A 25896-nucleotide genomic window follows, 5' to 3' on the forward strand; every position below is an offset into this window, starting at 1 on the left:
AAGCCTTTCTTGAGTTTCCAGCCTGTTTTTAAGTGAATGAGAGAATCCATGGACAATACCAGCAAACTAAATAATCCCTCTGTTCTAAAATAAGTGTCGGCTATGGGAAGTGGACACTTATGGCTTTGGGAAGTGGAACGATTAGCATTCAAAGAAATGTTCCTTTTTAGATTCACTTCTCTATCATAAACCACCTATCCCATTAAACATAAATGGCACTCATGCTCCGTTTGGCAAACATAGAATTAAGCTTTGGATTTAGAATGAGTGGAATTAAAGAAAAACAACTCAAAAAATTAAACCAATTTTTTTTTCAATTTTATCAATTTCAATTCTTTGCCACCAAACACAGCCTCAGTGCCAAATCTATATGTTACCTGATTCATTGATTCACCTCAAGAATACTGTTGTACAGTTGATCAACATAATACACCCACAATCAGTCTGATTGCCATATTAAAAAATCACAAGTCTCTTCTTTTTTGGTCTGTAAATCTTAAAACAAGCAAGCAGCATACTCCAGAGGCTATATCGAGCAATTTCAAATCCAAACGTCACTTAATTTGAAATGCTGCCAATCTCTCTATCTGATCCGTTCATTCACATCTAGAACAGTGTTCTTCTGTTGAAAACAATGAATCAACATGTATCAGGTTGTCGCATTCATATCATCCTCTTTGATTTGAAGACCAAAGTCTGTTCTTTATGGGACTCTCCAAGATATACAAAAGAAGCAAGCAGCTTTTTTGGGAGGTTAAACATGCAGCCAACAATCAAATTTCTGACAGAACAAGTGAAGGTTTGAGCTTGAAATTGCCCAATATAGACACTGACAATAGTGCAGATCATATTGCTATTTCAGTGTCAGACCTGATTGATCTTGAAAGAACCAAAGAATATTGATGAAGATGCAATGACTCGACTTGCCCGACAACTGGCTTACAAGGAAGACTCCCAAATAGTTCGGTAGGGTGAGTATTTAAAAGATGAAGATTTAGGGTAAACAAATAATGTTAATCGCGAAACACCCAACCAGTTCTATTAACCCCATAATCTATGCTCATACATGTATTTGTAAATACTCCCATCTTGTTAATGAACATGAAACTCATTCAACTGCACCACTAGGTCTAGGTTACATCTAAGCATCCCCCAGCTCTATTCTATTACTGTTACAAATTCAGTAACAAACAAAAAGATGAAAAACTATATAAAAGTAAAACTCCATACACTGAAACAAAAATCATTCGACTGCTAAGCAAATCATATTTAGATACATGCTACAATAGAGGAACAAAGGAAGCAAAATTTGGCAGGCCAAAACTGAGACTCAACTTCACTATTATAGCATGATTCAATGATCTAACAGAGTAAGCAAGAGATAAAACTGCTGTTAAATCACTATTGGCCACATTGGTTACTTGAAGAAACTTAAATGATAAGACCAGATTCAAAATTTACATTGTCAAGAGCGAGGAACCAAATGCATTCTCCAACAAGAACAAATCTAGTAGAAACCTAAATTTATTCATCATCAGAAATTGTCTCCACTTCTGCTTCGGCTTCGGCTTCAGGTTCGGCCTCCTTTTCCGATGAAGCTCCTTCCTCCTAAATTAAACACAACAAATTTGAATAAATTGTAAGACCCACAAAGAATAATCTATGAAACCAACATTGGATTGAGAAACATTAATGAAGAGCTTACATCTTCATTCCCAGCATCATTATGAGACTCCAAGACCTTTTCATACTCTGCCTTGAGCTCTGCAGCTCTATCCTGATAAACTTTCTTCTCCTGGAAAAAAATAAGAAGATTTGAAGGGTTAGAACAGATCATATTGATTGAACATTTGATAAGATTATATAATCAGATGAACACTCACTTCAACTGTCAGTGACTTCCATTTCTCACCACCTTCCTTTGCAACCTAAATTCCACAAGCATGAGGCAAATTAACACCAATTAACCCCATCAACATAAAACAGTCAAATGAATCAAATATACATATACACACATATAGAGAGAGACAGAGACGGACAGACAGAAAGTTACCGTGGAAACCTTCTTGCAGTCTGGATTAGCTTCCTTGAATGTCTTCCTAAACTCCTCCCTGAAGTGAACATTTATGCCAGTATTAAGCATCTTATACTTTGAAAATCTGTCATATGAGCATGACAGTGAGAAAGAGTCATTACATGAAGACGAAGAATGCAGTTGGAGGGCGTTTTGGCTTGTTTGGATCTTTAGCCTTTTTCCCCTTCTTTTCTGTAGTTGGCTTTGATCCTGTTGATATAGCTTTGCTTCTACGTACATTTAGCAAATCACAAATCAATTTGAGAAATTAAACCTCCAAACACCAAAAGATAACATTCAAACATCGAAATGAGGGTACGGGAAGTACTTTTCAGCTGGCTTTTTCTTAACCTCAGTGACCTTTTCCACAACCTGTGACTCTGTAACAGCAACAGCAATTTATCAAATCAATAGACAAAACCCATTTTTCAAAAATGGAAATAAAAAAAAAAAAAAAAAAAAATTTGATTAACAAACCCATAATAGTAACTGGCAAAATATCAATGAATAAATTGGGCATTTCATAGGAGTATTAGTGCTTGCTCGTGTGCGCATAAAGATGTGTGAACATTACCTAAATTCATTTTGATCTTAGCATCAAGACTACAATTGTGCATCCCAATCAAAACCACAGGCACATCTTTGTTGCATTCATCACTGCAAATTTCAGATTACCCAGCAATGTTATTCCATTATTCATCAAAACAAAATTCAATTTGAACACTAAAAGATAAAAAGAAATGTAATCACTTATCAGACTAATACCAAAAAAATTAGCGCTAGCAGATTGATAGATCTTTAAAAGTGCTAATCAAAAGAGAACTATCAATGAACACAATCAAAACCCCCAATTTCAAATTGAAATACTCTAAAGTATAACACAGAGAAATCTAATTTCAGCAAAGCAAAACCCTAATTAAAGACGATTGAAACGTTTCTAAAAGATACAAACAGCAATTGAAACTATATATTATATATGGAGTACCATCGTGCGAAAGCGCTGCCATCTCTAGCTCGTTTGAGGGAAGTGGAAGAGGTTTCCACCTCCACTCTCTTCCTCGGTCTCGGTGGGTTCGTTGCTCCTCCTCCACCCGCCATTTCCAATAGAAGAGCTTGAGAGTTCTAGAGAGAGGGAGAGAGAATTCTAGAGAGAGAAATATAGTTGTAGAGTGAGAAGTTTTCTCGCGACCTGAGTAATAAGGTAGCGAGGAGGGAGTTTGGCGGGATTAAGACGAGGGAGATAATGAAGCGAATCTTTTCAAATTCGCGCCACTTTTCAACGGCGGGAATTTAAATTGTGTTTTTCTTTTTCAAGTCTCACAACTCAGTTCAAACGCAGGATAGATGACCTGTCTCATTTCTCCACCGTTTGATTCATCATTTTTTTTCTTTTTTCTTATTCGACGGTGCTGATTCTCTCATTTTTTTCAGTTGCCTTCATCTATCAGTTACTTAAATTCAATTTTTTCCTCTCCGCATAGCTAAAAAAAATATTCCTTTTTATGTTACATGTAAAAAATTAGTAAAAAAGTTACTCATACACGTGTGTAGTTAATTTCCTTGTAGTTAGTAAAAATGTTTTAAATTACTAAACTGCCCATTTTCTACATGATTGATTACATTTTAGAACTGTTGTATACTTACACGTGACGAAGTAAAGTTGAAAACTCGAAAGACTCTCAAAAATTAGAGAGGGAAATTACTGTCACAACAATTGAATTCAATGGGCCCAAAATTTATGCAGCAAGAAATTTCAAATATAGGACTCTGATTGGTACAACTGAAGCACTCAATCCATCTCTTCTGCCATTTCTAGGATACAGAGACAATATATAAATTTTAGGGCAAATTACATATAAATGGAGTCAAAGTTTCATATTTACTTAGAGACTGAGTCAAAGTTTCATATTTCTCTAAAATAGATTGCTGAGGTGGCACATGATTTTTTACTGTTTAGAAAATTGTGGTGCCTAAAATGCCCTTTCTTAACAAAAAAGTAGTACCTCAGTTCAAAAAAGTAGTATCTTCAGTTCAAAAAAGTAGTACCTTCGGAGAAAAAGTAGTACCTTCGCGGGTGTTTAAAAAACATGGTATCTGGACGCCAAAAAGTAGTACCTTCAGTTCAAAAAAGTAGTACCTTTAAAGAAAAAGTAGTACCTTCGCGGAAGGGTATTTTAGGCACCACAATTTCTAAACAGTAAAAAACCATGTACCACCTCAGCAATCTATTTTAGAGAAATATGGAATTTTGACTCAGCCTCTAAGTAAATATGGAACTTTGACTCCATTTATATGTAATTTTTCCTAAATTTTATTGGTCTAAAGTGAAGGTAAATGGGCTTCAAAATTTCAATAAAATTATTTAAATTCATTATAAAAAAATCATTTAAATTGAATTGTATTATAAATTGTGGACACCAGTACATTTTTAATTTATGTGTGAGGTCAAAAAGAAATCAATGAGCGTAATAACTAATTTCATTACATTTAAATTGATACGGAACTAAATTCGTTACGTTGTGTTTGCGCGAACCATGAAAGGGGACTAATTGCCAGTGTGTTATATTATTCTAGAATTTGGGGAAAATGTACACTATCATGGACAGAGATGAAAGTTAGGTGCTGGACATGTTGGGCAGTGAGCATTATATTTTGTCCAACCACACTTGAATTATTTCGATCTCTTACAAAAGGGACTTGAATTGTTTCTAATGTCTTTTTTATATGGATATGCAACATATTCACACACAACACACATTATTTTAGGTGGAGTTCGCTCCAGCGGCTCACCTTTTCATTTGTACGATAATTCATACCATCTAAACCAATAACTTAATGATAATTTTTTAAAAAGTTAAAGATAAAATCACAAATTACATTTTCTCCTTTATAACACAAGAAGTCCAACCTTAGTACACCATATTAACACATAATACTATAATAGTAGTGATAACTAGCTATTTCTCACTCCTTACTTGTACAAATATGATACAACTACATCTAGCAAAATGCACTTTACTTTCGCTTAGCAAATGTTGGGTCCAAATCCCACAAACCCGTTTGCTCCATCGAAAGAAATCTGGATACCTTCTTGCTGGATGTTACCCATTATGGATAGTCCGGAAGTAGATGGTGCAAATGCAAAACAGAAAGTTCCCCTTTCATTGACTGGAATCAAAAAATTCCTTGCTGGAAGGGTTAGGATTGGGCCGCCCAAGAAGTAAAATGAAATGGTTGGTACCCGAACCGACACAAACCCGTTCAGATCATAGCACGTGTCAAATATCGACACTCCAGGAGCTCGAGGAAGGCTGGTGGTTTCAGTGATGAAGGTATTCCGAAAGGCTTCATAAGCTGCGGTTGGAAGCCTTGTCACAGCAGTCCCGGTGTCCATAACAACCCCTCCCTGCCCTGTTTGAGTGAGCTGAAAAACATCTTCGGGTATGGGTACCCGGATACCTCCAACTCCAAGACCCGCAAGCCCAATATAATAGAAACTTGGTGCCCGTGGGTTGCGAAGTAGGGGTACCCATGTAGCACCCACAGGTAAGGATTCGTGTCCGAATAACAGTGACCCGAACGAGCCAGTGCCCCGGGTCACTAGACAGTAACTGAACGCACCACCTGTTTGACCACCAAGCTGACCCACAAATGACATGGAGCCTCCTCCAAGACCCAATAGGCCAGCAGCTCCGACAAACATGCCCCGGTTCCTATGACCACACCCAATGGCAACGTTCTGGACCCCAGTGTCCCCCAACGTAATGGTTTCGAGGGCTAGTGTCCCGATCGTGTAGGATCCGTCACCATAAGAAACTTCATACCGACATCGACCCGAGTGACAACCCGCATTCTCAAGACGGTCGCAGACCGCGGAGCTGCAAGACACCCCAGCAAATGAAGCGGAGTTAGCCGGGTCGAAGACCGGGTCGGTTTGGCGGTAACACTGACTACAAGGTTGACATTGCACCCATATGATATCACTCCCCGAGTCAATAACCATGTATTGGCTCTTTGGAGGACTCCCAACGCCAATCCTAACAAAATATTCTCCACTTCCTTGGTCCATACCAGAAACCACATCTGACCCAAAATCTTCCACCTCATAACTAAGTCCACCACCACCAACAGAAGTGGTGGCTACGCCGCCTATCATGAGGCGGCGAACTAGGCTAGCCACCCTTTTAACGTCTCTCTTCATGCGCGCCTCAAAACGGTGACGATGATCGCGAAATTTGGCAAAAGACACGTGATGATCTCTGTGCAATAGCTTTAGCTTCAACTTGGCCTCACCACCACTATGGTCATTAATGGTGTTATCGGATAATTCATGGTGAGTTTTAGGTGGGTGGAGTTCTGTCCCCATAATGGTTTCTGGGACGTTGAAGAGTTGGAAGTCCGGGTGTGGTGTTGCATGGCCACGGGCAGCAGGGTTGCTTGCGGTGGTGGTGGCATCTAAAAGATGTAGCACCGCCGCCACCGCCACCAAATGCGCAAACAGTGCTTTTAAGGCTACCATTTGGTATTGGTTTTTGTAGTATAATTTGGTGATATGATGTTTTGGAAGGGGTGGAGGGGGGAATTTATTTGCTTTGGGTTGGCGTATTGTGAAGAGGTAAACGGCTGCAGAGGTCAGAAATAATTGAGTTGTGGGAGCCTGGGAGGTTCTGTTTACTGTATATATGTGTATATCTCTGAGTATGTGTGTGTTTGGGTTTGATTGAGAAATTTCAGAGAGGTGTCTTTTTGTTACTGTCTCGTGCTTGTTTTAACCTATGTCCTATGTTTCTCTGTGCTCTCTTTATAAGGGTTGTGATATGTAGTTTATTGGGAGGTGTTATACAATTCGAGGTACAGATAATGTACGTACTTTGAATCTTGTCCGTTAATTTCAAGTAGATCACTAAGGCTGTCTAGGTGAGTTCTTAATTAATCCCACGGTTGTGAGCTCACATTAAGAGGCCCCCTAATTTGTTGGTTCTTTTTATTATTATTATTAAAAAAAAATAAGCAAACTCTAGCGTGCCTACAATATTGCCCTTAGCAAAACTCAAACTCTCAAGTTTACTTTTGGAGATGAGAGATCTTACCAGCTAAGTTAATACCTATTGAAGTATTGATAATTTGATGGATTTTATAATTAAGTAATTCCAAATTATAATTAAATAGAAATATCAATAAGAATGATTTAATTAATAATTTGCTAGCATTTAACAGAAATTAAAGATATTTGATTAATTAATTAACACCTCTTAATTTCGTGCTGTAGATGCACATATATATATATATATGCGTATATACACGTGGGCATTGCGATTCATCCTGATACCTCAGTAGATTGAGAACCCATGCCTCTGTTGGGCACTAAATCATCCATGCATTGTAAGTTATATAGTTTATTTATGTGAGGATTTTGTGCACCAACTTTGTGGTCCTGCTAATTCGATCTTTTAATAGTACTAGCAACAAAATATTTATTCTGGGGTCGAGTGGAGTTTCAAATTATATGTAATGATTTCTATAATGTTAATTAAACACGGATGGTATTAATTAATTAGTAGCTAACCTTTCCAAAGAAAAAAGTTAGTGAAGTCGTTGTATCGATCAATAATAGATATATGTATGAGATGTTAGCGCAAAGTAGTTTACTTTCGATCATTCTAACCAAAGATACCACAATCTTTTTACCTAAATAATATAGTAATAAACAACTTTTATACAAATTGCAACCTTGTTTATTATTCAAAAAAATGCTAGTACGTGTGCGTGTATATATATGTGTGTGTGTGTGTGCATGTGGTCCTTAATTTAGTGACAGAGTTGTCAAATATTATAATTAACCAACATAATGGAAATATATTATACCCTCTCAAATGGTTTTGGCCATGGATGGATGCTTCTATGGGCGTCGACTGAGGGTGCACAGATCATTATCATTAAAGAGAAAATGATAGTGTTTATTCACGACTGATTGTTTCGGCTATCTGGTGGTGTGGTGGTGGGATCCATCAACTTTATGGTGGAGAAATTATTATATGGTCGAGAGGCCTTTACAGAAGAAATATATATATATATATATATATATATATATATATATATATATATTATAAGAATAATAATGAAATTTTTCTATAATTTTAGGAAGCTAATTTTAAATTATCATATAATTGGGGACATGCAAAGAGAAATATGTGAGGAGAGTGACTTTTACAAAAATAAAAATAAAAAATAAAAAAATTATTATTATTCTAAGAATACTAGGCATATAATAAAAAGGAGAAAAATTTCAGTGGAGACAATTCCCCCCACCATGCCTGATAGTGATAGTCAGGACTATGTTGGCCAATAACAATTCAACACATAATTTTAAAAAAAGTTAATAAAACATAAAATCATATAGTCCCTCCATCGCGACTTGTGATTTATGAACTCAATTAAGCAACACTCTATCAAGAATTCTAGGGTTTAAACTTTCTATTACTAAAGCGTACAAATATATACTTCTTAAGAAAGTGATTTTTGGCACTGGTATATAAAAATATATTTATCAACAGCGACAGTATTTTTTTTAAAATGAATTATTACATATAAATGGTGCTAATGATTTATATTTACCATTTGATGGAGTTAAAAATTCACTCTTCCAGTTTCAAAGGTAGCACTTTTTGTGCATCAGGTATCACTTTTGTTTTGGGTATAGGAATACCACTTTTATTCACATAGGTATCATTTTTTGTGCATCCGATACCACTTTTGTTTTGGGTATAAAGGTATAACTTTTATTCACATAGGTACCACTTTTTGTCCTTTTGTGTTGATGACAAAAAAATAGTACCTGCATGCACAAAAAGTGGTACATATCTGTCTAAATGCACGCAATACCTCTATGTGGGTAAATAGTATTTTTTTAAATCTTTATTTTTTCAAACTAGGAGACTTCGACTCCATCAAATGATTAATATGAATTATTAGTACCATTTATATGTAATAAACCCTTGAAAAACAAAAATTGTAAGTATAACGAGTGTGTTGTGTCACTCCAATCATATTCAAATCATAAAAGTAGACTTAATTATTAGTATGATTTGATATTTATTATCAATAATTTTTCTTGTGAAAGTTTTGAGATCTTTTCGGAGATAGGACGCAAGAACAGAACTCGGTAATCTGCGTTAGATATTTTAATAAACAAAAAAAACAAATGAATTGGGTAAGATCTGATCACAATCAAATACGACTAACCTGACAATAAAAAATAAAAAAAGCATGATCTAGCTTAAATCAAATCTATGGTGTGTCCAATTACGATGAGAATTGGCAATCACAATCCGAAAACATATCTAAGATCAAACTCAAGGTATATCGTTGATTTATTTGTTATATAACGATTAAATTTTTTTAGAATGGTTATGAGAGGTCTTTAAAATTCAAGTCTTCATAACTATGGGAAATAAAATAAAACAAACAAACAAAAAAAAGAGTTCAAACCTTCACAAAAAAAAGAGTTCAAGCCTTCACTGGGATGGATTCATAAAATTGTATGAGTGAAGGCAAAAGTAAATTTTTTTTTTTGTAGTTTATTAAAATTTCATAGTTCAAAAAAGAAAAAGTTACTACTATATGGTTGTTTTCGTGTTTTTTTCTCTCACAAAAGTTCAACATTGGGGTAGAAAGTAATACCATCTAAGGTAGTGCCTTAGTATCATATGTATCTCTTTAATATGCAATTCCTAGGTAAGGGTTATTGTTAATTTCAACGCTGTTAAATAGTTCAACTTATATAAATTTCAAAAATTAAGGATTTGCTTAATTCAGTTTTGTTATAATAGTTTTCTACTTTATAAAAATTTGTTTAATTGACAATTTTTTAGAACAGTTAGAAAACTCAATTAAAAAAAAAGTATGTATTCAGAATATTATATTTTATAATTTTATGAAAATAATTTTTTATTTTATTAATTCTTGAGAATTGATTTTTGAGTGACAAAACTAAACCAACTTCAATTGTCTTAGCTATACAACAAAATTTTTGAGAAGCTGAAGTATGTGCATACTCGCAAACTAATTGTACCATAGTATTGCAATAATTGGTGATAATACTTTACAACACGCATGAGTTGTCTCAAAAGTTATGTTTCTTTTGTGTTTCCATCACAAAGATCATGCTTAATAAATAAATAAAAACACAAGATTAAAACTACTCTTGTTTTTTTCTTAACGAGTGGAAGGTTAACTAAAAAGTAAAAGATTTCGTGAAATTATATATATGTGATTAATTTTGTTAAAAGCTATAATGGCGGCTTAGCACAATCTGTGGGTTCAATGCTAGTTAAAATATTAATTATTATCTTGTATTATAATAATGAAAGTATCCAAGACTTAATAAGAGGCAATCCAACATGATCTAACATCAAAATATTGATCCATATATGTGTTACAACGACAGTGGTATATATATATACACACACACACTGAAATCGATCTTATTCATAAATAATTAATTGTGGCATGTTTCCACTGAAAATTCCACTAGTTAATAATGTAGCTAAATGTGTTCACATGTACAATTAAATTGACTTAATTATAAGAAAAAACAACGAAATATATGGTGCTGAGAGAAGATTAAGAATTAGTGCAGGTAAATACGACAAGACCAACCAATAAGTATTGAATATAAAAATTGGGGGAAAAAAATTTAAATTGGAGTGATGATGTCACGAATGGAAAAGAGAATTGGAGTTGGGAAGTCATGCAAAAGATATGCACTACTTCACAATAATTGAACAATTATTAGCCTCTAAAAGTTGCACTAGTTACTAAACAATATATACAATCATTGTCATTAACTCTCTCTCTCTCTCTCTCTCTCTCACTATATATATATATATATATATACATGTGTATCTTGATCTACACTTTGTACGTGCTGTTAGGTTCCAAATATTTCGTTTGGTTTGAAGAAAGAACCTATATTGGATGATTGATATTCCAAATCTTTCAATACTAATCCAAATAGCCGCCTAGTTGATCAAATGATCCTTTCAATCGGTTAGAATCTATTAGTTGATTTAAACTAAATCTTATATAATCACTTTGATTATTTAGATATGGAAAATGACAAACAATTCAGGAGTTGAACATACATGACTTTATTTTTTATGAATCTAGATGATAGTGAATCTATTTCTTACTCTCGTAAATATAATCAAATGCATGTATCACAATTCTTTAAAAATACAAACCTAATTTTTTTTTTTGGTACCTTTCTGAAAATTTGATCCTATATAAATCATTTATTTGATTCCACGGCCCACCATGCATATTTGAATTAACCGTGGATGGGAAAAAAATAAAAAATTACCCAAATTAAATTAAATTAAATAGTATAATGTCTCTTTTTTGGAAAAGTAAGAGATTCATACACGTGGAGTAAGGTGATACACGTGAAGTAAGGTGACCTTTGGATATAATTGTTATGTTTCGCCAGTTAAGCTATTGAAAAGTTTATTGAGCTCGAACTAGACGCCTTGATTATTATTATTTTTTTTATTTTTTTTACTAAAAAGTCTTATTTATTTATTTATTTTTCAGATAAACACAAATACTCATTATTCACATAGTTTTGGTAGGACTTGAACCCTCAACTTTTTCATTACGGTCATTATTTTTGAAGTATTGTTTTTCAACTAAACTCCTAACCAGAAACTTTTGTTTCCTTGAGTTAGCTTTGCGATTGAAACCTTGTCCTTCAACTAAACTTCAAGCTAGAAACCTAGCTTTATATGGACCCAATTTCATATTGAAACCCTAATTTTCAACTAAAGCTCTAACCAGAAGCCTAGTTTTTGCTAGGTAAAGCTCAAATTTGACACCCTGCATGTTTTTCTAGGATGACTTTAGGATTGAAACCCTTTTCCAGTAGATGTTAAATTAGTATAGCTTTCAAGTTAAAATAATAATAATAATAATAAAAAGTATAGCTTTAAAATTGGAATCAGTGTTTTCCTTTAATGATTCTCTAGCTAAAATTCTTGTATTTCTACGTCAGTTCAACTCTTGAGTATGGAAAAAGACTACTTTTTTTATTTTTATTTTTATTTTTAGGATAATTTTTAATTAATTAATTAATTTATCTCTTGGCAAGTTATGGAAGAACTTGAACCCTCACTGTCCACTTTGAAAAGTACGTAGAGGAAATATTACTAGATTTCAAATTGAAACATTGTTTTTAAAACCTTATTTTTCTAAGAGAAACTCTTAGTATGAAAACTTATTTAAATTAATTTTATTAATATACAAGTAAATAAACAACAGCCCAATAGAAATTGAAAGATATTAAATATGTGATTAATTATGTAATAAAAATGTGTGGATAAAAATAAAAAATATCCTATAGATGTAGATTTAGGACTCTCACATACATTGGTCTAGTTTAATGTAGGCTAACAAGATTAGAGTTTTTATGTGTGACACAAACAATTATTACCTTTTGAACCATGTTTTCAAATTTTTAAAGTTTTTTTATTTATCATAAGACCCTTGTTTTTTATGTCCTATTATATATATATATATATATATATATAAATTAAAAAGGAATGAAAAGAAAAGAGAGTAGAGGCTTGTAGTTTTTGTATCACATTTTAAATGATCTTAGATTCCAAAGCCCAATTCTTTAGGAATCACTCTCAAGCAACAAAGATAAAGCAAACCCACACTCGCATGAGCCCCTTAAAGCTCACAAACGTGAACCTAAATTACATGTCCAAGAAGGCCATGATACTAGTCCAAAACCGAGCCATTCGAGAACCCAACCCAAATCGAACCCCTCATTTCACTATTAAGCCCAGCACTTAGAATGCTAGGTCGTCTCAGGGGATATTCCGACCGTAATTTCTGAGATCGAATACCGGTGTAGTTCGTGAACACGTTACTAATTAAGTTATTGATTAATGTTTGAAAACATTAATTATTTATGGGCTAGATTTGGTTTTTTATTATTGAAAGTTATATTTTTGGTATTTACTTTGTTTGTGCATTTATTTTGAATATTAAATTGATGCGTGTCAATTGTAAATATGACAAATTGAGATGGGTCCACTGGGAACCTCTTTATAACCAATTTGACTATATCATATCCAAATTTCACTGAATTAGCTAAAGTAATGTTTATCTGCTGCGCTGTCTAAAAGAATTATTACAGAGAATTTTTCCTTAAATAATTCATTTTAAACATTTTGACAAAAAACAAAATTCAAAATAAAAACTTTCTATAATTTTAATGTTTGTTCGTTTACAGAAAAATTTGATTTACAACAAAAATTTCTATAATTTTAATGCAGAACATTTTCTATTTTGGATGGAGCTGAAAATGGACTTGCCTAATACAATTAGGTTGCTATTTGTAGAAAGTTCATTTTTTCATAAAGGCTCACCCTGCAAAATTATAATAATTATGAATAATCATTCTGAAATTCTAGCACAGCCCAATCAAAATTCTAAAAATAAGAAATGATTAGCAAAATCCTTATTTTCCACCTACAATATATATATATATATTTATATTTAGTAAGTAAAAAACTACTTTTAAGTCAGTCAGAAATTTTTAACACAATATATAAAGTAAGAAAGAATGATTTTTTTTTTAAAAAAACATTTAATAAATTCGGATATTAGGAAAATGAAATTTTCACAATAGTCGATTCTCTTAAAATTAATTTTGTAATTTTATTTCAATTTTTATAAAAACTTAAGTTTCACGCATTTCACGCTACTTGTATAAAATAGTAATTTATATTTTTAAAAAATATTTCTATAATAAAAATTTACTTCACTTTTTTTTTTACTATTACTTTTATCCAAACTGACTCTTAACCCATTATAGAAATTTCAAGCTCTAAAATCAGTCCTCAACCTTTTTTTTTTTATAATAAAAAATAAAGAAATCAGTGACACTCTTTTAATATAGCTCTATTGACAAAATAGAGAACACTTGTTTTGACTTTCTGTGTACTGAGAAAAAGTGGGCCATTGCTTGAATTTCGGAAAAAAGAAGAAGAAGACAAAAAAAGAAAAAAGAAAAAAAAAAGGGCATTCGTTTATTACGATGATAGAAGCTTTATTCACTTGTGCGGTTTCGTTCATTGAGAAGGACGAGGGGTTTATTGAGATGGGTTTTCACTTCTGTCCATTGTAGTTGGAAACCAAAATCTCATTGGTGGGATTAAAATTTCAAATTTTGAAAGAAAGTTTCAGAGATTTTGGTTAATTTCTGAAGACATTTCAAAATTTTTGGACGATTATTGTATGAAGCTGACCCCAAAGGTAAGATATATTTGGTTGTATTACAGTCTTTTACATTTTTTGGGTATAAGAAAAATTGAATTTTTACTGCAATTGATTGTTGTTTATTGATGTTTTGTTGATGTTAGGTGTTGCTGTTTTCACTGTCTGGTTAATTTGCAGAAGAGAGCAAATAGAGGGCTCAGTACAAAAAAGTTTGGTAGAAAAAATGGTTTCTGTGGGCCTGTGCTGTCATAACTGTTGTTATCAATGAGGACTTTTGGTTTTAACTTATTGGGTTTTTGTTGGAATCAGAAATGGTAATTCGAGTACTCTTTTTATCCAATCAAGACTGCTGTGTCTTTCTTCCTTGTTTGGTTTCATTGTGCTCTCTTTTGCATCTCACAATCCAAAAAACCCTAATTGTGAATTGAATTGAATTCACCGTCGCCTTAAATTTTTGGTTCATTTCTTGTTCCAAACTCCCATTTTACTGCATCTTTTGATTTTATGGGTTTCAGATATTTCCCATGTTCTCACTGAACTAGTTGCTTTTCTTCATAAATACGGTCTGCATTTCACAAGTATCCAGTTTTTGAATTGGGGTTGTAAATCTTCATTGAATTTCATCATTTGTTGTCCTCTGGTTTATTTTTGTGATACTTATCTGAAGGTGCAGCTCACTTGGCTACTTTTGGTGTCTGTCTCTTTCTGTTCTTACTAGCTCTCTGGTCTGACAAATCTGCTTCCCATAATTTTAGCCTACAAATTAACCAGTCACCTCTTTTGTAGAAATTGTTCAGATCCCAATTTCTAGAATTATTATGTAGAATTCCATGGCCATGGAAATGGGTATTTTAGGTTAGAATTTGGAGTACTCTTGTAGGTTCATTTTCGGGTTCTTCCTGTTGCTGAAGCACACCATAACACCTCTAGCAAGTGTAAATGTCAGCTGATAAATCGGACGATAGCTCCGCGTGGAGTAGAGACCAGGATAAGGCATTTGAGAATGCCTTGGCAACTTATCCGGAGGATTCTTCTAATCGGTGGGAGAAAATAGCCGCGGATGTTCCAGGGAAATCTTTGGAAGAGATTAAGGATCACTATGAGCTCTTAGTTGATGATGTTAACCGGATCGATTCTGGCTGTGTACCTCTGCCTCCCTATAATTCCTCCTCTGACGGTTCGACAAGTCATGCTGGTGATGAAGGAACTGGTAAGAAGAGTGGGCATTCTGGGCAATTGAATAGTGATTCCAATCATGGAGGCAAGACTTCAAGGTCAGATCAGGAGCGCCGCAAAGGGATTGCTTGGACAGAGGAAGAGCACAAGTGAGTTCTTTATCATTGCAATTCCTTTTTAAATATGGATGCCACCTTACGGGACGCGTTCCCCTATTGAACGCCTTTTTAATTTATTATTACTTATCAAAAAAAAACATGGATGCCACCTCTTTACATTAGTGATTAATGGATCCTGTTTCAACTTGATAAAAATATAGTATGCTCTGAGGTTGTTGGTTGATATCTTTCTTTATTTTCTAAAGGTGTTACTTATGGATTCTTGTCATAAGAATTGGTTTAGAATTACAACTTCGTTTATGTGTAAATTCGTGTGTGCATATATATATTAGTCTGTGCTTTTCGAAACAATTAAATGGTTAGTGATTATGGCTTTTAAGTTGCATTAAATGGTGATTTTCTGCACGACGTCCCTCTTCATAGTATGGCTGCTGAATGCTTTTGCCAAATCCCTAGTATGATCTAACAATTTGGTTTGATTCAAGTGATAATAATGTGGATTGAATGTTTATCATTGGAAGAGAAATCATTGCACCTGCAATAGAATCTTGTCCCTTGTTTGTTTGTTTGTCATGTGTGAGTGAGAAAAGGAAGATTCTATCTATTATTTGGTTACTATTTGAGTCCTTATTCTCTCATAGATTCTACTTGTTCTAAAATTATTTCTAGGTCATGCTTTCCAACATGTGTTTTAGCACAGTTTGAGTCTGGCCTCCTTTTTTTCATCCTTGGTAGTTCTGTTGTGGTTGGGATTTGTCGTTTCTTCGTGGTCGTAACAATCACTTCAAGCAGTGGAAAGAACAAAAGATGTGCTCCAAGCAGGAGTCTGCATGTGGTTACTGTTTGTGTCATTACGCTACTGGACTGCCGTCTAGCCTAATTTGGTTTAGTGTTGTACTGTAACTTTTATCTGCAGTCTGTAGAAAACATTTTATTCTCAGGGTTGCGGTCATAGTCAATGATATGATTTTGAATATTTACACCAGGGGAAAAGGGGAGGGAACGTGGATCTTAAATACCTCTATCATGACAATTGTAACTGTCTGGAACACAACGTTCTGGCCGTCAAATTAATTGTATTGGTTTCCTCAATGGGGATTAGTGGTTTTCGGGAAATTTCTAGGGCTGGAAACTGGATTTGGTAGCTTTCACGTTGATGCTCCAGGAGTCTCAGGTTTTAGGAGAGATACAGGATTTGATCAGAATTTAGAATTAGATGGAAAAACGTCTAGAAGTGGGGTGTTCATTGGTCGATCATTCTATCTGCCACTGTCCAGGAGAACAGTGGCGGTGTTCTCTTCTAAGGTGCCTTTTTGGTGTGGATGGCTTCTCCAGATGCTACTCTTTATATTAACAATGTGGGGCAAATAGGTCATAGGATGGTTGACTAGTGTTGTATGAGCAAAGGGAATGACAAGGAGTCATTTCTGTTGGATCATAATCATTTCTGTTGCATTATAATGTGGTGGAAGAGCTTTGGGGCCTTATGTTTTCCTTGTTTGGGGATGTGTGGACTATGCGTGGAGTTAGAGGAGGTTGCCCTAGGTACAGCATCAAGAAAGTGTAATATGTTACCTTAGTCTCATGTGGTATCCTTGATTCAAGAGAAAGAGGACATCTGAACGGATGGAACTATCTGTACATAGTTTGAAAATTGTAAATTCATTTAAGCCTTAGAAAGTGATAATGCAACAATAACAATTCATGATCGAAGGATTACTCATAATAATTATTATTGATACACATGATCAATAATACAAAAAACGGGGAGATAGATGATCATATTACCAGTTGGATTGGATTAGGATGGAGAAAATGGAGACATGCTATTGGTATTTTATGTGAAAAAAATATCAAATAAGTTAAAAACGAAAATTTTATAGGATGGTTATTAGGCTATCTTTCTTATATGGGGTTCAATTCTGGGCATTTAAAAAGAAACAAGAAAAAGGTATTCATGTAGCTAAAATGAGAATGATGAGATGGATGATAGGACTGGCTAGAAGAGATAGGTTTACTAATTAAAGTGTGATAGATATTAGGAATCAGCTATTAGTGACAAAATAAGTGAAAACAGACTTAAGCGGTATAGACACATACAACGTAGCCCCACTGAAGCACCAGTGAGAAAAGGAAGATTACTTCTCATAGAAGGTAAGACGTAACAAAGCTAACCAAAACTAAATTGTGATTAAGTAATTAGAAATGAATTTAAAAAACAAAATATCAGAGAATAAATGGTGCGTAATAGAATAGAATGGGAAAATAGAATTCATATGGTTGATCCCATTCATATGTGATAAAGAAAAGGTGATTACGACGACAATGGCTTGGCAACCTCGAAGAATGAAATATTTTAAGGTGCTGGATCTCCAAAATTAAGCCTGAATCTCATTTGTCAAACGCACCTTAATCCAGCAATAAAAGCCAAAAGCAATTTCTCATTGCTACACAGATATGCTGCATGATATAATTCATTCTTCTTAAGATGATGAAAGAAATAATATGAAAGGTTTCTTTTTAATGGTTGCTGCTGCTAGATTTTGCTAGTGACTCTCTTGCTTGGTTCCAGCTTTGTTGGCTATGGTCAAGTTTTATCATAACTTTTGCCGATTGCTGTTTTGGTCATTATTGCCATGTGTTTGGATTCTTGTGTTTTCAAGTGTCGTTATAGATTTCCTTTTAGCAGATATATTGTTCCCAAGCTAACTGTGGCTTAAGCTCATAGTAATTTTAGTGCAGAAGCTAAAGCTTGAAATAAAGTTGACTAACAAAGCCATACACTTCTATTATTGATGTTTTATTTAGTTATTCATATGCTTCTACATTTCTCCCCCATTTTAATGTCAGAGAACCATACCCTGAATTGCAGCTTATTGCATCGATACATATTTCAAGCTTATTTTTGATAGGGATAATTATAGAATCAACATCTTAATTTAAGAGGATATATTAATTGAAAAGGACACATGGTGCATACCAAATAACTTTTACTAGCCGAAAAGGGAAATTTTGCCAGATTTAGGTGGTATAGAACTTTAACTCATTCTGACAATATACATGTACTAAGGGTTTCAATCCCGTTTCATCTGTATGTCCAACCCTAGTCCTATACTCCTAGGTCGTAACCTGTTTAGTTTGAATGAAGGATTTTACAAGAGGAGGAGGGAGAGAGCGGTTTGCATCAACGAAAACCAGCTATTTTGTTGTTTGAATATGGAAGCAGCCGTGGATGCAAAGGACGGATATTCTACACCATGAGTGATGTTGAATTGTTAAATAAAGCAACTCTTTCTAAAGTTTAAGATTTTGCGTAACTGGTAGTCTATCAGGATATCAAAGACTTAGTTGTAGGAGTTCTTGGGTTAAGTTTCTCCACCTGCATTTTTCCAACTTCCCATGTTTTGTTCCTTCATTAAAGTTTCCTCCTCTAACACCAACTCTTTAAAGTTTAAGTTCTTATAGAGTGTTTAACTTTACTACTTAATGTTTTCTAATATGTCCTGTCATGTAATGCCAAACTATCCCCAATTAGTGGGGCTAACATGTGCAGCATCATAATTTATGGGATGGTGAGATTCGAGCCTACGAACTTACATGCTCTGGTACCATGTAAAGTATCAAATTTTGTAAAAGATTAAGCTATTAGGCTCCGTTTGTTTCGACGTAAAATAGTTTCCTTGGAAAATATTTTCTTTTTTCAGGTAAAATATTTTCTTTTATTTTTATTTAGTATATGGCAAAGGTCTAGGCCGAGTCCGTCGGGTGGGGCGTATAAAATAGTTTGCCGATAATTGATGAATAAGTTATTTTTGTTAGGTTTTAATATTTTTTTTTTTCTTCATAAGTATATTATGACAACCAAACACCAGAAAACACAGAAAATATTTTATGCTCAAACAAACGTAGCCTTAGTGTTGATCAAGCCAACAAAACTAGCTCCAAAGCTTGTTTGTGTGGGTAAATAGAGCAAGCATCTTTTATGGTGGCCTTAATGCAAACTAATAGTGATTAAATTATTCCCCAAGTTCTTAATGAAAAAACAGTAGTCCAATATGACATCTTGAATAAGAGTTGTCATATCTGATGTTCATTCTGCACCAATATGGACATGTGGAATTACTTATAAGAACAAGAGAACGTAGACATGTGGAATTGAATTGACATTGCCAGTTGAAGATGCAAAAGAAAATGTCATCTTTACTTCACTTAAAATTATGGCCGGAAAAGAGGCTTTTAATAACAATCAAAAGCATGGGGATGGAGTGCACAAAGAGGACTGACCTTTCTTTTAATTTTTTTCCCTTCTTGGTTGGGAAATTTAAAGACTGATCTAAGGTAAAGTCACTTGCCCCTGGTACTTTATGGAAGCAAGGAGTGTTTGAACTGTAGTTGTTAATACGTCAGTTCTAATAAGATGCAATGGAGAGGATGGTTCTGATTGTGGTAGCCTTAAGACCCATGCACTGGATATAGATCTCCTTGAAGCTATTGCCTTTCTGCTGGGTACTGCCTTTTGTGGCTAAGTCAAAAATTCTTCCTCATTCCTAGGGCTTCTACACTCATTTGTTCCTGACAACATTTCCTAAAGGGCTTTGAGGTGCTAAATACTGGAAGTCATTTTAAATAAATGAATTATATTACTCAGATGGCAAGAATTCACTTGGGATCTTTACAATGTGCCCAAAGTATATTATAAGAGACAACAGAGAAACATTGTTACAACACTGGAAATGGGATCTTTGGAAGAGAACACTTTTGGCCTTTTATGCAAATCAGTGTGTGGCTGAAGAAATTGCCAGAGGAACGAGTCTTTCTAGCATTTTATATTGTAAGCAAATGTGAGAAGGGATGTTAAAACTTCATCTCCTGATTGATTCATCCTTTCCGCGAGACAGTCAAGTATCATGTTATGGTCTGATCTTTTGTGGAGTGGTCCGCCTTTCCCCAATTTCTTTCTTGATTTTCTTTTTAGTTCAACTCCAAAATAGTTATGGATGTTTGGATCATGCTCCCAGACTTGATTGGAATTTTAAATCTGTGTAAAAAATTATTGGACAATATTATAGATATATGCAGGGGAAAAACCAAATCTGAGTTACTATAGCCTACTGATCTATCTTACTAATTAGGACATATTTATTTTTATTTTTTAAATTTTATTTTACTTTTAATTTTATTATCTTTAGTCATATTATGTCGGTTTATTTATATCTTATAATGTGGGGGTGTTTCCACTTCCACAAAAGTCATAATCAAGTAGTCACATGTAATACACATGGAAATTTAAATGACTCAGCAATGTGGAATTTAGGATAACATTAGATGGTGATACATAACTAAGAAATCGATGATTAGGAACATAACATTTATAGAGTTTGCTGTATATATCTTGTTATGTCTCCTTGAAGAGGATGCTAATAAATTGGACGAATGCCAGCTGACCAGAACAGTTGACCAGGTATTTACCTATCCCTTGAATCATGAATGGAATCATTTGGAGAAAGGTCAACTAATTCAGTAGGGGCATGTCCTATATGTGGCTTTACTTGCTTTTAGCTTTGGTCTCCTCGCTTCGCTTACTTGAAAGTGAAAGGCGCTTTCATGGTGATTGGTGGTTATCCCCTCTTTTATTGCTCTCTCTCTCCATATATATATATATATGTACATATCTTTTCTCTTCTTCTCTGTCACAACCCGAAAATTCTAACAAAATGCTCTGATACCATTTTGTCACGACCCGAAAATTCTAACAAAATGCTCTGATACCATTATGTCACGACCCGAAAATTCTAACAAAATGCTCTGATACCATTTTGTCACGCCCCAAAAATTTTAAGAAAATGCTCTGATACCAAATTTGTAACGACCCAAAAAGATACCAAAATAATAATAATAAAAAATATAAAATTTCGGCATGACCTTCGCAAAAAAAGTCCCTCTACAACCTGTTGAAATATATAAAAAAATACAATGGCCTCACTGAGCTTAAAAGTAACCTATCCTGTCCCAACGCACAATACAATTATTATATAACATTCCCAAAATGATTACATTCATATAAAATGTCCCGTTCCTCCATCTCATCCAACAAGGAACACACCTTAGTTACATCAAGTTACAGTCCATAAATGTAACTAAAATTTAAAAATCCATAGCTTACAATATTATACCAATTAAACTAAAGTTTCATAAAATAGTTAAGATTAAATTTATAAACTATTAGAGTTCTAATACAAAAGATAGCCAAATAAAATATATCTCCAATCTCGTCTAAACTTGTGGTGGATCGTCGTCCGCCACCTCTTTTTCGTATCCTGAAAAATGTTAAAAATAATGGGGTGAACATAAGCTCAGTATGAAGCGTCTAAGACACACTTCTTATATCCCCGTAAATTTCACACAAAGAATGGATAAAAAGGAACGGGGTCATACCATGGGAGTACATATTCTCAACCACAACAATAAGTGTGTAGCAAATGTCAACCAATCACAAATTTCCCACAATGTCATGAAGTGCAATGTTATGCAAATGTCGTTCCCCATTTCCGAAACATTTTCGTTTCAACTTCCAAACCGTTAGTGTAATCCGACCCAAAGCACCTCCAAGGCATCACGAATGGAGGGTTGACTAACTATCCACAACCACAAGGCACCTCCAAGGCGTCGCATCCGGCCTAGTTAGCTCAACCATACTCCCTTTTAGACTACACTAACAACATGGACCACTAGGCACCTCTTAGGCGTTCGGTTTTCGCAAACACTTTTAGAAATACTTTTCCAAAAATTTATTTCATTTGTATTGAAAATATTTTTCCCTTTTCTCTTCCCGATGGATGCAAGAATGTTCCATGTTTCAAATCATTAACTTAACAATAAAATTTTAAGTTCTTTATTATTTCCACTCTTTTTTGTTGGGTCTCAGGGAGAGATTGTAGATCTATTGAGGAGATTATTGTTTTTTTGGCTTCTTTGAAGGTTTGAGGCGCCTTTTGGCCCTTGTGTTTCTTTGGGTTCCGCTCATCTTTTGAGTGTTTTCAATAAATTCTTACTTATCAAAGAAAAAAAAAACAATAAATTTTTTTACACATACTACCCCACATAAATTTCTAAAACACATAACTCATGCTTTCAATCAATCATCAATTTAACATGGTAAGCATTTAAGACATGAATATAACTTCATGTAGGAATATATAATCTCTACACAACAATTAACAAGTAGTCATGTGTTCCATATCCAACATCTAAACAATCCTTGCAAAGATTATACAAATTGAGCATGCTTAACATCAAATTAAGAAAGAAAACTCACAAAAGTACAAGAATTTATGCATTAGAACACCCCTACCTCAAATTTGTAGAAAAACCCTCAAAATGGGTCTCAAATTCGAAATCCTAGGGGAGGCCAAAAGTTGAAATTGTTTGTGCAGACGTGAAGATCTCGCTGAGGCTGAGCTCTTCGATTTGTTGCAAATGGCACCCAAAAATTCCCACAAATGAGGGAGGAATTGAAGCTTGAAATTGTGGAGAAAGGAAAAAAGAAAAAGAGAAGAAAAGAGAGGAAAAGAGTGCACTGCCGGGAGAGAGGAAATGAAACTAAAAAAAAAAAATGTGGCCTTAAGCCTTTAAGTGCATTAGTGGTAGGTCCCACTTCCACTTTGACTTTTCTTTAATTTTTCTCTCCACAATATATATATATATATCAAAATCAAAAACATTACATTCTCTATATTCCTATATCTATCCCCTTTCTCTTTCTTATCCTCTTTCCTACTCTTATTCTTTGTTCTTCTACTTCTCTTCTTAGAGCTTCGCGACTTCTCCAAATGATTTCTTACCTTTTTTATTCGCTTAGATATGTTCTTTAACAAACCTATCAGTACAAGACGGCTGTCATTAATGGATGTAAGTTGGTGGCTGTCTGCACCCTACGTGGTGGGACTTGTGATACTACAGCCGTTGCCTCCTAGTCAAAAGACACAAAATCAGTCTCCTGCAAAAACGGTGGGGAGGATGGTAGGTATTCTAAAACTACACTGCAACGGTAACACCATACGGGGAAAATTGTCGGATTATTAGGTTCATGAAGGCAAGAATGGATTCTGTAGTTGCTGCCCCTATTGGATTCGGCTGCCGAGGATTTGAGATATTAGTCACTAGGATTGGTTAAAGCCATTAAAACTTGATTTAGAAATGTCACCCCCCTAATAGCCTCCGGAGGTGTATCAGAGCTGGAAGAAGAGGGGTAAGGGTTATGATAGTATCCACTGTAAGAGAAGTCCTTAGTAGATAACTTAAGCTATCCCCCTACTAGGGTGTCTTTAAAAGACCTTCAGAAGAAACTTGGTTCTCCCTTATAGAAGAGGGAAATAAGAAAAGTACGTCACCACCATTTTATCACCTTTCTCTCCTAATTATTCCGTTCTCTTCAATTGCAACTAATTTTGATTTCTTTGAGCTTATAATGGTCACTTGGTTGTTCAGACACTTTTATTACATTAAATAATCTACTTGGTAGATTATAAGTTTTTGGTTAGGTTAAGTTAGTATCCAGGTAAGCTTACTTTCTGAAAAGTTTCTGCACGATATTCTTTTGTTGTTATCGTTTGTTCATTGTTTTCTCTTTATTTGGAGATAACATACTTAATTTGACAAGTGGTTTTTTCACCCTATTTATGTAAAAGTCTCCGGAGGTTCTTTGGAACACTTGTAGTAAGATCGACTACAAGCTACAACAAGGATGCATCATCAATGCATGATAGTTTGTACTGACATCATCTGACCCAAAAAAAAAAAACGTACGATAGGGTCATTGCTTGATGCACTATAAAAATGTTTGAGCATGCGGGTTCGAATCCTGAAGGTAGTCATTTTGTGCAACTAATGTCAAAGGTTCTTTATCCAGTCCATCCCTCCCAATGCCTCAGGGACCACTAAGTACCCTCTTTGGCTTTACCAATAGGTAATAATCTGACTTGAAATATTAGCAGCACACTGCTAGTGCTGTCTTTTATGTCATTATATGCCTGTTCTTGGATCAGTTCACGTTTATTACTTAGAAGAAAAAGGAATGCAATCTTTGTGGATGCTAAATGTCATCCACTTTTTTATGTTTTCATCCAGTACTGCATATACTTGCTCTGTTTTAAATGCTTCCTTTTTTTTTTTTTGTCAGGGTGTTTTAATTGCTCTTAAGAGTGTCATAGAGTTCTTCCTTCTTTTTTCTTATTTTCTTTTTTAATTGTAAATTGTTTCTATCCTTCGACAATGCAGGTTATTTCTTCTCGGTTTGGAAAAATATGGGAAAGGTGATTGGCGAAGTATATCCCGACATTTTGTGGTGACGAGAACACCTACGCAAGTGGCGAGCCATGCACAGAAGTACTTCATTCGTTTAAATTCTATGAATAAGGATAGAAGGCGATCAAGCATTCACGATATCACCAGTATTAGTGGTGAGGACATTTCGGTGCCCCAAGGACCAATTACTGGTCAAACAAATGGTTCTGCTGCGGGAGGTTCGTCTAGCAAATCAAACAAGCAGTCTCCTCAAGGGCCAACTGCTCTCGGCATGTATGGTGGAACGAGTATAGGGCAACCAATAGGAGGACCAGCAGTTGGCACACCAGTGAATCTTCCTCCACCAGCACACTTGGCATATGGTGTTGGAGCTCCATATCCAGGAGCAATGGTTTCCGGTGCCCCGGTGAACATGGGTTCCATGGCATATCCAATGTCACACACATCTGCCCATAGGTAATGCGCCGTGTATTTGCAGGCCAAAAGACTATACAGCTCATGTTCATTGGGTATTATTGGGTGTTATCCTCAACTTGAACCAGAATAATGTTGCTTATGTGTAGACTGAAGCTGCCTATGAGACGCACATCCAAATTCTCTCATCAAATTTGAATAAGCCATAGGAGAAACTGCATGCATCTGTATAGGCAGCCACGGGTGATGTGGCACTGTTTAGGGGTAGGACAGATTCTAATTTCTTTTGGTTCTATATACATTTCATTTGTTGAAGTAATCTTTTGGCAATAGTTGTAAAGAGCTCTTGATCTTTCTTCTTCTTCTTTTTTTTTTGTAGGTGCTATGAGTTGTTTAAATAATCCTCAGAGTATCGGTTTTTTTCATTTACTGGGATAATAGGTGACTTAATTGACAACTTAATTATAGGTGATCTGGGATGATAGGTGGTGTTCTTCTTCTTCTTGTTTTTGTTTTTTGTTTTTG

At 34.6% G+C, this 25896-nt stretch overlaps 3 protein-coding genes across 3 annotated transcripts; 1 reads left to right on the plus strand and 2 right to left on the minus strand.

Annotated features, from left to right (window-relative positions):
* Positions 1-1232: 1232 nt before the first annotated feature.
* LOC132276065 (high mobility group B protein 7) lies at positions 1233-3279 on the minus strand. The gene is made up of 8 exons (XM_059777317.1): positions 3060-3279; positions 2649-2731; positions 2403-2454; positions 2197-2304; positions 2054-2111; positions 1884-1928; positions 1706-1795; positions 1233-1608 (listed from the first exon to the last, which is right to left on the minus strand). Exons 1-8 carry the CDS (start codon positions 3170-3172, stop codon positions 1525-1527), a joined length of 633 nt encoding a protein of 210 aa, XP_059633300.1. The 5' UTR covers positions 3173-3279; the 3' UTR covers positions 1233-1524.
* A 1820-nt stretch (positions 3280-5099) lies between these two features.
* Positions 5100-6593, minus strand: LOC132278166 (protein ASPARTIC PROTEASE IN GUARD CELL 2-like). The gene has a single exon (XM_059779977.1). The coding sequence runs from the start codon at positions 6591-6593 to the stop codon at positions 5100-5102; it is 1494 nt and encodes a 497-aa protein (XP_059635960.1).
* An 8076-nt stretch (positions 6594-14669) lies between these two features.
* LOC132276063 (transcription factor SRM1-like) lies at positions 14670-25736 on the plus strand. Its single transcript, XM_059777316.1, has 2 exons — positions 14670-15684; positions 24931-25736. The coding sequence occupies exons 1-2, from the start codon at positions 15299-15301 to the stop codon at positions 25415-25417; spliced, it is 873 nt and encodes a 290-aa protein (XP_059633299.1). The 5' UTR covers positions 14670-15298; the 3' UTR covers positions 25418-25736.
* Positions 25737-25896: the final 160 nt, after the last annotated feature.

The sequence above is a fragment of the Cornus florida genome, unplaced genomic scaffold (genome assembly GCF_030987335.1).
Source record: "Cornus florida cultivar Cherokee Brave unplaced genomic scaffold, ASM3098733v1 CherokeeBrave_3.0.0_Hap2_Chr10, whole genome shotgun sequence".
Taxonomy (NCBI): Eukaryota; Viridiplantae; Streptophyta; class Magnoliopsida; order Cornales; family Cornaceae; genus Cornus; species Cornus florida.